A 12,577-nucleotide genomic window follows, 5' to 3' on the forward strand; every position below is an offset into this window, starting at 1 on the left:
TGTACATATCTAGCCAAATTTCAACTAAAGCAATTTAATTTGTTTAAGTAGTTGGAAATTGTGTCTGTTACATGAACATATTTAGCATGTCCAACTATGGTGGGGAATTATAATCCTTGTTAGATTAGTTGGAGTTGCTGATCATTAGTGTGTATATCATTTATGGTCAAGAATTGTGATTAAAGGAATGTGCGAATGTATATTCTCTCTACTTCAGTGTGTAAGTACAGAAGATGAAAGATCTATATATACAAGCTAAGGAAAGACTAAAGCCATTAGATTCAAAATTCAAACCCCAAGGTTGAGAGTGATTCTCTCAACCACAACCTAACTTCTCTAACACTCCCCCTCAAGCTGGAGCATAAATATCAAACATGCCCAGCTTGTTACATATATACGACATCCGACTTCCGCTCAGCCCTTTCGTGAATATGTCAGCTAATTGATCACCACTACGAACATGCTCAGCCGAAATCAACCCTTGTTGCACTTTCTCTCGTATAAAGTGACAATCCACCTCAGCAGACACTAAGTACCTTTGTAAGTCAGGAGAATAACACCGATACCCTTTCTGAGTGCTAGAATACCCCAAGAATATGCACTTCAGAGACTTAGGATCAAGTTTCCCTCTGTGAGGACGGATTTCCTGAACAAAACACGTGCACCCAAACACCCTGGGTGGAAGGGAAAATAATGGACTGGACGGATAGACAAGGTGACACGGAACCTGGCCTTGGAGTACTGTCGAGGGTAATCGATTAATCAAGAACGAAGCTGTATGGACAGCATCCGGCCAGAACCCTTTGGGAACTTTCATCTGAAATAACAAGGCCCGGGCAACCTCCAACAGATGGCGATTTTTACGTTCCGCCACACCATTCCGTTGAGGAGTGCCCACACAAGAGGACTGGTGTATTATGCCGTTTTGGCTCATATACTCGGAAAAAGTACGGGGAAAATATTCAGTCCCATTATCACTACGCAAAACTTGAATAATTTTATTGAACTGAGTCTTAACCATAGAACAGAACTTACAAAAGACTTCAAACAATTCATCCCTTGATTTCATGAGATATAACCAAGTGTGTCTCGAGAAATCGTCCACAAAGATTACAAAGTATTTGAACCCGGACTTAGACGGAACCCGACATGGTCCCCATACATCTGAATGAACCAACTGAAATAAAGACTCTACCCTTTTATTGACTCTAGGCGGATATGGTACCCGACAATGTTTTGCAAACTCGCAAGATTCACATTACAAAACAGACAAAGACTCTAAGTTCGAACACAACTTCTTTAAAATAGGTAAAGGCGGGTGACCATACCGACAATGTAACTTGGAAGGAGACGTACTACCCAACAGACTAACAGGAGCCTTTTCAGGACTAGGAGGGAACTGTTCCAGCACATATAGCCCACCAGCTTCCTTTCCTCTACCAATAATCGCCTTCGTCAAAAGATCCTGAAACAAACAATAACCAGGAAAGAACACAACACAACAGTTTAAACTTCGAGTGATTTGACTTATCGACAGTAAATTGAATGGAAATTTCGGAAGGTATAACACATGAGAGAGAGGTAACGACATGGTTACACTGGTACTACCTCTACCCGAAACTGAAGCGGATGAACCATCCGCTAGAGTAACTGTAGTACCAGGCGGAAAGGAAGAATATTCAGAAAAGACATTTAGGTTACCTGACATATGATCACTGGCTCCAGAATCAATAACCCACTGCGGGATGAGGACGAGACACAAGCAGTAGGATTACCTGTTTGGACGAACGTGGCTGAGGAAGACGGTAACGTTTCCTGACTGTTTATAGGTTGTGAGGTAGACACTTTTAACTGTTTGAACATAGCCAACTCTTCATCCGTCATTACAACCACATTACCCTCTGGTTTGGAGACAGAATTGGCAAAGCTTTGTGGTCGGAGAGGTTTTGGACATTGGTTACGTAGATAACCGGGCTCTCCACAATTATAACAAACCCTTGGACCTCGACCTCGTCCTCTACCAAAACCACCACGTCCTGGGAATCGACCCCCGCGATTACCAGAACCTACACCTCCATTATCCCCTTGCGCTACAAAAACATGCTTCTCCGATACCCCGCTACCTGTACTTGAGGCATTCTGGACCATAGTAAAAACTTGGTCTATTGATTCTAATTCTTTATGCCCTAGCAACTGAGACTTCACAACATCATATTCTTTATCTAACCCTGAAATCCAGCTAAACACATGCAACTGTTCACGTTGCTGTTTTACTATGTCCAAATCCGTGACTGGCATAGCAGTACACAACGCCTCACTCGCACTCTTGAAATCATAAAAATAATCTCGGATGTCTCGTCCATTTTGGGAGGGACGATGGACATCCTGAGACAATTGATACAATCTCCTCAGGTTGTTTGTTCCATTGAACCACTTATTTACCAAGTCCCAAACGTCCTTGACAGTCTTACAGTGTTGCATAGACAGAATGATTTTCCTATCAATACAATTTATTATGCGGGATAATAAAGCTTTATCATCCCTGTTCCATTCTTGAGCCTCAGTTTGCTCTGTTGGACACGTCCCAGTCAAATGTTTATCCTTACCTATACCCCCCAAATTAATTTCAACCAAAAATCTCCATTCTCCAAAATTAGACCCATCTGGTGCAAGCACCACATACACTAATTTGGTCGGGGTCGATATAATATTACACATAATATTTCTTGCATCCGCCATAAAGAAAAAACTTAAACAAAAGAATCTGGGAAAGCCAACCGTCCGTACTCTGACACAAGCCTGAAGAACACTCCAACCACCCTTCAACAACACATCTCATGCACTGCACAGCCGGACTGGGCTCCTCACTGCGACCACGCCGGTGTAATCGGCGTCGGAAAAAGCAGCCGGAAAACTCCCCACGCGTCGGCACGTGGATCGGTGGTCAACTGTGGCGGTGGCGTGTGGCGGCGCGTGGCAGCTCCGGTGGCGTCGCGGTTTCACGGCGAAGAGTCGCCGTCGTCCTCCAGTCGCAACCCACCCCTCACTGATCTGATACCATGTGATTAAAGGAATGTGCGAATGTATATTCTCTCTATTTCAGTGTGTAAGTACAAAAGATGAAAGATCTATATATACAAGCTAAGGAAAGACTAAAGCCATTAGATTCAAAATTCAAACCCCAAGGTTGAGAGTGATTCTCTCAACCACAACCTAACTTCTCTAACAAGAATAAATTTATTAGTGGGAGTAATGGATTGATCAGTGGGAGTGATCATTTAAAAAATCAATAAGATGCCCCGTTTGATCAGTGGGAGTGATCATTTGGAAAGATCATTAAAGATGTCCCACTTCAAGATTGCTCCACTTCAAGGATAAGACACCTTACCTTGTTATTGTAAAATCAATAGTTCAAATTGTTGAACTACAAGTACTCACGATGTTGGTTCATATAGATGAATCTTGAGGATTGTTGGTTATGATGATACAATATTTTTGTTGTTTCGTAAATTTATATTAATAAATCCTCGTTATTTCTCTCGGACATAAAAGTTGGACTTTTTTTTTTGTTTGTTTGTTTTTTTTTTTTTTTTTTTTTTTTTTTTTGTTTTTGGAGATTATTTATGTAACACCCCCGATTTTACCAAAATTTAAAAGCTTAAATAAGAGATAAATAGTCTAAACATTAATCATTAAATAAGCGGAAGCTAATCTCTTAAACCGGGAAAGTGCTATGCCACAACCATATATCTACAGGTGCACATGCTAAGTCTAATTGAAACATCCATAACGACGTCAAAAGTCTAGGGCACATAGGCCAATAGCCTAATCAAAAGGGAAGGCATAAGAACTACGGTATCTAGATCCTAGAGCGCTCTCCAAGCTACTCATAAACTGAAAAACATAGGGATAACACCCGTCAGCGAGAGATGCTGGTAACCCATCAATACGCGTTAAGTAACATAATATATAGATATAAGCAAAACCATTTGCGACAAAGGAATACAGTATATATCATGTCAAAGCCAAGAGAGGGAAACATCAAGGGACACAATATCACGCTCTAAACAAAAGACCGATCATCAACCACAATACCCAAGTCAATAAGGACAACAAGCAACATACATAACAATAGACACAACCTACCATCTTAATGGTAGAGTTCTCGATACACATGCTCATAAGCAATAAACACAACAAATCACATAATGACAAGTTTCACGTTCCAACCTTATGCCTTAGTACCACCCTTATGGCTACCCCTGACCTTATCTCAGTTCCAACATATACCTCCGAGTGCCACCCTGTACTTTTGAGTCCAACCTTATCCCTCCTGGGATCGTCGCCCCCCGCCAAACAATACCGCCAAACTCTCAGTACACGAGGGTACCATTAAATATAATAGTCACATACCGTCGAACTCATGAGCAAAGCTCAAGTCACATCACCACCAATTTCATTCATAGTCACACATAGTCATCATCAAGAGGATTGAGGCTCATCAATAGCCCAATCAAGCATCAACAACGGGTACAACAAATGTACAAGATCACAACATAGAAATCAATCAAGAGGTTTCAATGATAGACATGAAACAATACTCAACAACAACATTGGACTTCAATCCAATATCAACATGATTGGCAACACAAGTTGACAATCCTCAAAGGAATGGACAAACAACACATACTAGCATCAACGACATCATAACAAGCATGCTCATCAAACGGGTAAACCAAAATGGTTCCAACGAACCTCAAAGACTCACATAAATCCAACGAATCACAAAGTTGGACCATAAGCACGATTCAAGACACCAAATCCTAACATGGATACTTAGGACATCATTCTAGACATACGAAACGTTAAGGAGACACTCAAAAACTCAACAATCCAACAAAAGGAGGTCAAAACATCACATACCAAAAGATGGAACCACGGGAAAAACAACACCCGACAATCCACCATGTTGTACCCTGCGGGTGGGTCCCTAGCCACGGCTCTACCCGCCGGGTACAAACCTGCCACCTGCGGGTGGGGCGGCGGGTGGATATCCGCCCGCGGAGAACACCCGATCCACAAATTATTTCCCTTCTGGGAAATTCATCTCCAAGGTCAAGTTCAAGTCTAAAACACCCCAAATCTCACATACAACAAGGAAACGACTTGAACACAATAATAGATCAAAGAATAGCATTCAAGAAACCTAGATACAAGCTCTAAACATGCATTATCACATGATTATGCATCAAATCTCACATCAGCACCAAGAATCATCAATAGAAGTCAAGAATCATCAATAGCAAGTAGAAAATAGGTTTTGTATAGCATGGGTTACCTTTGAATACCAAAACCTTCTTTCTTCTAACCCTCCTAGTCCCTACTTGGAAGCTCCTCTTCCTCACAACCTTCTTACACAAGCCAAACCACAAGAAAACACCAAACTTAGATAAAGACACCTTAAAGCTAACTAAAAACACTAAATAACTTTAGATCTTACCCTTTCCTAAGCTTGGAAGATAGAAAGGTGGGATCTTGGGATGAATCTTTGCAAGGTTGGGTGAGGTCTTTCTTGGCATGGAGAAGAAGCCAAGTTTTCTTAGAGAGAAGGGAGAGAAAAGTTGTCTTGCTAAAGTGGGGAAATGAATTTTAGGTTTGGGTAGGGTAAGGCTTCAAGACCAAGTAAGGGGAAAAGACCATCATACCCTTACTTTCCCTAGAAAGGCTTAGGAAGACCCCAAAGAATTAGGTACAACCATCAAAGCTAAAGGTACTCCTTTTTGACTTAAATCAATTGACCAAGGAGTTGGTCAATTTAGGTCCTCCGACTATCAATTTAAGAAATTGATTAGAAAATTAACAAGGGTAACTTAGGATTAATTACTCAATTAATCCCATTTAAAGGATAGGATTTTCAGGGTGTCACAATTTATAAGGTGTATGTTTAACGTTCTATTTTGTGGGCTTAGACTCATAGATTTGTTATCTAAGCTGTTGGAAATGGACTACTCAATTACTGTCTTTGGCTAAAGATTAATGAGAGTGGGAGTGGCAGGCGTGTCAAATCTGAAAACTTAGCTATCAGTGATGGTATTAAAGATAATGAGTTAGTCATGCAATATATTATAATTTTTCTAATAGTTTCAGATCCCTATTTAAGGCATGCTTATAAGAATTTTAGGGATCATATAGGTACATGGAACTTATTATGTGACTATATTGTACGTACATTTATGTTGTCACTTCTATCAAATTTGGATAATTTTTCCTATGGTTATGCGCATATTTATTTGAGAAACATCTCTAAGGTTGGACCAAGAATAAACGTATGGTTTATTCATAAAGAACCTGAGTTGACAATCAAAATGCATGTGATGCATAGTTGGTATTACTCATACTTAAATTTAGAGGGCATACCACTAATTCATGCTTTTGATCTTCAACAAAGGTTATGCCAATACTTGCACTAAGTGGAAAATTGTAACATTGTCCATTAATGTTGTATAAATGAAGTTGTGCTAGTTTATTATGCCAAATTTAGCCATTGTGGCAGTAATTAGTTTTTGATAACTAATTACAATCAAGAATGAACGTAAGGTTTATTCATTAAGTTTTATATTACATAAGATACTTAGAGAAGAAGTTACATTGTAATCATAAGTGAATGCTACTCTGATTAAGAGGGGCTATCTCTATGGTTCATGTTTATTGCTTCTTTGAGTTAATACTTGCACCAAGTGGGAGAGTGTAACATTTTCCATTATGTCACCATTAAGTGGCGCAAGTTAATCAGCCATTTATGGCTATTATGTTGTGGTTTGAAACAGAACCATTTCTGTTACTTAACCTATAATGATGGCACATAGGTTATATATATGTATGGTCCTCTCATTGCTCCTGTGGATTGCTGATACTACACCATCTAGTTCAACAGGAGACCAAGTGGTAGACAAAACACCAAAATTCCTTACAATTCTTCAAGCAATACAACAGAAATTACAATTATGGCGGGAGATGCTCGATCATATGCTTCCACAATCAAGGTTAGATTACATGTATTGATTTGTTTATTTCTAACAATATATATATATATATATATATATATATATATATATATATATATATATATATATATATATATATATATATATATATATATATATTGCTTTGAAGCCACAAATCATGGACTATGGCTGCGGAATTTGATCTTGGGGCTTAAAGTAGTTGACAGTATTTCTAGACCTTTGAGAATTTATTGTGACAACTCCGCAGCAATGTTCTTCTCTAAGAATGACAAGTACTCTAAGGGTGCTAAGCATATGGAATTGAAATACTTGTCAGTTAAAGAAGAAGTACAGAAACAGAGAGTGTCAATTTGGCATATCAAAACTGAACTTATGGTGGCTATTCCTTTGAGCAAAGGTTTAGCACCGAAAGTCTTCTCCTGTCATGTGGAGACTATGGGAATTTTGCATAGAGCCTTGTTATCATTGGTTTTCAGTTTTATGCTATATTGACTTGGTTGAATTCAATTAATGTTATATCTTTGTTTGCACCTATGGTTGTCAGTATCGAAATTAAAGTTGACCTATGATGCATGGAAGGGAACATGTTGTTCAAATAACGTGCGACCGCCATGATCAAGCTAACTTTAATTTGAGTAAAGGTTCATTGATGTTTTGGGATATTTCGCGAATTAAAGTTATCCTAATGCATCAATGATATAGATAGACCAAGTGGGAGAATGTTAGAATATTTTATTCTAATGTTATTGTGGTCCATGTATTAAAGTGGTCTGGACAATTAAAATCCCGTTGTGATAGGTAATGGGAATAAAATATGTAACGGATCAAGGGGTTATTACTCCCCTCTCTTTTGCTTTCAATAGGGCTACTTAAGCCTACTTAATATTTGGTTTATGGCCATTATTGCCATAATTCCAATAATCAATATTGGAATGTAAGTTATGTAAAGAAGGCAATATAAAAGGGCATAAGCATTTTCCTATCCTATCACTGTGAAAACTAACGTGAAAGACCAGAGGGAAAAGTATTCTGAAAAAACACTCTACAAACTTGCATAAAGAAGTTGTGAAGAAGAAAGGGTTGAAAGCTTCACCATTCTCTCATGGAATCAGGTTAGTACTTTAACGCTTCTGATTATAGTATTGGTTAAATCATTCCATGCCTATTGTTATAGTTTTACATGCCGGCGATCGGACGGCGGAGAGCTCCGGTTGATGGCCTTCAGGAGTGGGTGGCGGAGCTGCATGTGTAGACCCTAGAGGATCTGGTGATGGTCGATAGCTCTCTGGGAATTCTCCTAAGGTTGTGCTTGACATGCAGAACCTGAGATTTCAGCGATTTTCTATCGCCCTTCCGCATGTTTTTTTTCGACTGCAAATCAGATTGGAATCAAGAAGAAACACAAGGAATTGCTGGAACACCGCTTATTATCAGTCCCCACAGAAAAAGTGAACAAATATGCTTAGCAGTGCAGTGGTTGTGGCTTTGGTTTCCCAGTGTGAACACCTGGGTTTGAATCCCCCTTTAGAATCTCTCTAACCATTTTGCTTTGATTGATGGTAGGAACGTAATTTTTTGTCACGGTCCCCACAGACGGCGCCATTTGATGTAGAAAAAATAGCTTGAATGTACTACGTAGGTAAAAGGTATGAACAATGGAGTAGACCCAAGAGAATAGCTCAAAGGACTCTTTTATTCAGTGTAGTTCTTGCATTTCTAGGAAGAGTGTTCTTGTATTTCCTAGAGAGAGAATGGAGACTGTTGGGCTTTGAAGAGAGAGAGAGTGGAGAGAGTGGCTCCTTCTAGAGAGAGATAGTGTGTAGAGAGGAAGGGAAAGAACCCCTAAAATGAAGGGTCAAGTGCCCTTATATAGGTGCAACCTAGTTGGGTTTGACCTTGACCCGAACCGTTTGACCCGACTCAAATAAGAACACGGAGCGTACGGGGAGCCTGAACCCGGGGTATATTCCCCATCAGCGTGGTTGTGTATATGACTGAGATTTTAGTTGTAATATGAACTCTTTATCTTACAAAGACATATGATATTTAGTAGTGGTAGTTTTTCCCCTACATATTTCATCTATTGTGAGATGTATGTTGTAGGTTATCACGTGAAAGTATTGAACAAAATATTAATATTTATTATATTTGTATAAAATATTTGGTAAATAAATACATATAACATGTTTTGTATTATAACTTTGATATTTAATTACAAGATAATGTAAAAAAGAAGACAATGGACAGTGTAGTGAATATAATAAATTAATAAATTTGAAGGTTAGTGATGGGGTGAGGACCCCGGCCCAAGAAGAAGGGCCCAAGAGAGAAGGGGCCCAAGACAGGAGATGAGGGTTAGTAAAAGAAGAAGCCCGATGGTGGCCTGGGCCGAGTCCAGGAGTCGGCCCAGGCCCAAGTACGAAAGGAGACTCGGCCTAGGAGCCAGTAAGAGGCATTCAAGTCGGTCTAAGAGCCGTTGAGGGAGCACTCAATGCGGCATTGAAGAGGACTCGATCAAACGGGCCGTTAGAGGGCCAAAGAGCCGTTGGCCGACTCAGTAACAGCGACCGAACGGTCTTATAGTGTAATTAGCCTTAAAGGCGATGTTTAATGTGCTTCAATTCAGCTGGAACGGAGCGTACTATATAAAGGCCCCTCCACACTTGTAAGAGGGGCGAGTCCATGCCCAGAGAATAAGACACACACTTCCTAGATACTCGATTATCCATCTTTGCGATCACTTTTTGAGAAAGGTGAATCCACCAACCAAAGGTTGTGTTGGACCTCCTTGGGCCCAAAAACCCAAAAACCAACACTGGCGCCGTCTGTGGTGATCGAAACAAAGAGCTACGTGACTCTCTGAGCAGGGCGAGTCCCAAAGTCGACCGAAAAAGCGTCATAAACATGTCGGAAGGACGAGACCAAGAGAACAATCGAAGCAACGGAGTGGAGGCGAATCTAAGAGATCAGTTGAACCAACGAAATGCTCAAAGTCAAGGAAACGAAACGGCACCGGTGAACCGGCAGCCACCCATGATACCCCTCACCCCGGAACAACTCCACGCGATCGGGCGAGCCTTCGCCGATGCAAGTCCAGGAGTGAGGGAGCAGTCAGTTTCTCGGCCGATGCCTCGCCATCAACAACCGTCCCAGAGGCCGAAAGACGGACAGGAAAATCGACGGGCAGAGAGCCAGCCAGTACGATCAGTCCATTCAAGGCTGGGTCCGAATGCTGGGCGGCAGCCTGCACGAGAACGTCTAGGAGAAAGGGAGCCCAGCCGCGCACCAGCAGGGCCCCGAGATCGGGAAACCGGTCGGAAAAGAGCTCGCACCAGGAGAACCAAGACTCGGACACGACGGACTGAGCGTATAACGCGCAATGATGACCAACCGACCGAATCAGAGGTCGGCAAAAGTACGGAGTCCACAGGATACCACACTCGTAATGAAGGCGACGTGGCCCAATTGGCCTGAGAGGTACGAGATCTGAAAGAACAAATGGGGGGTAAGACCAAATCCCCCGGGCAGACGTTGCTCACCGCTTTGCCATTCTCTTCCGAGATCATGTCCTACAAAGTGCCCGGCGACTTCAAATTCCCGGAACAAGCCACCTTCGACAGATCTGGAGACCCACGCGAACATCTGCTTAGCTATCAGGCCAAAATACCGGTTTTGGGAATGCGAGACCCGGTGATGTGTCGCGCCTTCTTGCCCACGCTGAAAGGCTCCGCACAAAGGTGGTTAGTGGCGCTGCCTCCTAAGTCGATTCACAGTTTTGAGGAGTTAGCCGACCGCTTCATGAGCCATTACGCGGCCAACATCAAGCCACAGAAGGATCTGACTCACCTTGGAGATGTCCACCAAGAGGAAGGCGAGTCCCTGAAAGCCTACTTGGTTCGATGGCAAAAGGATATTCAGTCTATCGAGGAGGTCGAAGATCAGACCGCACTCACTTTCTTCATCGAGTCTTTATGATCCGGGCAATTGTATCGGGATCTGCGGGATAACCGCCCGGCTACCTACGCGGAAGCCATACACATGGCCAATAAAAGGGCTAACACGGAGCAGGCCATGAAGCATAAGCGACAACGCGAAGTCGGAGGATCCGTCGGTGGAAAGAGGACCCGCGCGGAAACCAAGGAAAGGCGCCCGAAAGGGGCTCGGCGACCCGAGGCTAGGCGTCCCTATGACAAGCCTATGATCCATCCTTATAGAACGGTTCCTCAGCACCCGGTACATGAGGTTCAAGCGGTCGCTCCGCCTCCGCCCCCGCCGATCGACGAGCATGTGGCGAGTGAAGAGACAGGTAAGAACTCTAAGTACTGTCGCTATCATAAGTCTTACACTCATAGTACGGAAGAGTGCTTCTACTTGAAAAAGGTCATGGAAGGAATCATCCAGCAAGGGACCCCGCCTCCTAATCAGTGGAGGCGAAGGTTAGTAGCACGAGAGGACAATGATCCCGCAGTCGCCGCCAAGAGTAGCCGCGGCAAGTGGTCGGCCACTGAGGAGGACAAGGCCCAGTGGCGTCAAAAGCCAGTTATTAACATGATAGTCGGCAAACCGGAGGGCGGCGACTCAGTGAATACCAGAAAGGCCTGGGCTCGACAACTATACGTCGGGACAGTATATGGGCGTGAAGAAAGCTCGAAGAAAGTGTGCCGAGAGCCGATCACGTTCACTGACAAAGATTTGCCCACGGGAGAGACACCGCATCGAGATGTGCTGGTCATAGCGATGGACGTAAACGGAGTGGTCGTTCGACGAATCCTGGTCGACACCGGAAGCAGTGTTAACGTGCTATACCTCGAGACTTTCACAAAGATGGGATTAACTCGAGAACAACTGAATCCAGTCAAGACACCACTCGCCGGTTTCACGGGAGACTTAGTGGAAGCAGAGGGGTCCATCACCCTGCCGGTGGAGGTCGGCAGCTATCCCGACATATAGAAGCTCAACATGAAATTCATCGTGGTAAACTTAGCCTGCTCACACAATGCTATACTCGGCCGACCGGGCCTGGAGGATTTGGGAGCACTGATCTCCATCGAGCACCTTGGCTTGAAATTCCGCACGCCAAACGGAAAAGGAACGGTGCGTTGCGATAGAAGAGTCGCCCGCGACTGCTACCTGCAAGCCTGTAGAGGAATGGGCAAGCGTGGATTGCAAGTCCACGAAATCACGGAAAAGCCCCCGAAGAAAGCAATGATACCCCGCCCAGAGCCAGCCGTGGAATTGGAAGAAATCGAGATCGACCCTAAACGGCCGGACAAGCGGGTCAGAATTGGTGTCGGTTTCCCCAAGGAGACTCGGGAGGAAATTATCCAAGTACTCCGAAAGCATCGGCTGGTCTTTGCCTGGGGGCCAGAGGATATGCCAGGTGTCGACAGGTCCATCATCGCCCACCGACTCGCCGTGGATCCGGACCATCGGCCGGCCGTACAGAAAAAGCGGTATCTCGCCAATGACCGAAGGGAATTCGTAAAGAAAGAGGTGGGCACGCTGCTATCCGCGGGCCACATCCGAGAGGTTAAATACCCGGAGTGGTTGGC

General features: G+C 43.2%; 1 protein-coding gene across 1 annotated transcript; it reads left to right on the top strand.

The window, feature by feature from the left end:
- Positions 1–11,063: 11,063 nt before the first annotated feature.
- On the top strand, positions 11,064–11,975 carry LOC109163907. The gene has a single exon (XM_019312628.1). It carries the CDS (start codon positions 11,064–11,066, stop codon positions 11,973–11,975), a length of 912 nt encoding a protein of 303 aa, XP_019168173.1.
- The last annotated feature ends 602 nt before the right edge of the window (positions 11,976–12,577 follow it).

Source organism: Ipomoea nil, unplaced genomic scaffold (assembly GCF_001879475.1).
Source record: "Ipomoea nil cultivar Tokyo-kokei standard unplaced genomic scaffold, Asagao_1.1 scaffold3050, whole genome shotgun sequence".
NCBI classification, from domain to species: domain Eukaryota; kingdom Viridiplantae; phylum Streptophyta; class Magnoliopsida; order Solanales; family Convolvulaceae; genus Ipomoea; species Ipomoea nil.

Excerpts from the sequence above, each read along its gene's own strand:
- LOC109163907 (XM_019312628.1), top strand. The coding sequence starts at position 11,064 with ATGGCCAATAAAAGGGCTAACACGGAGCAGGCCATGAAGCATAAGCGA.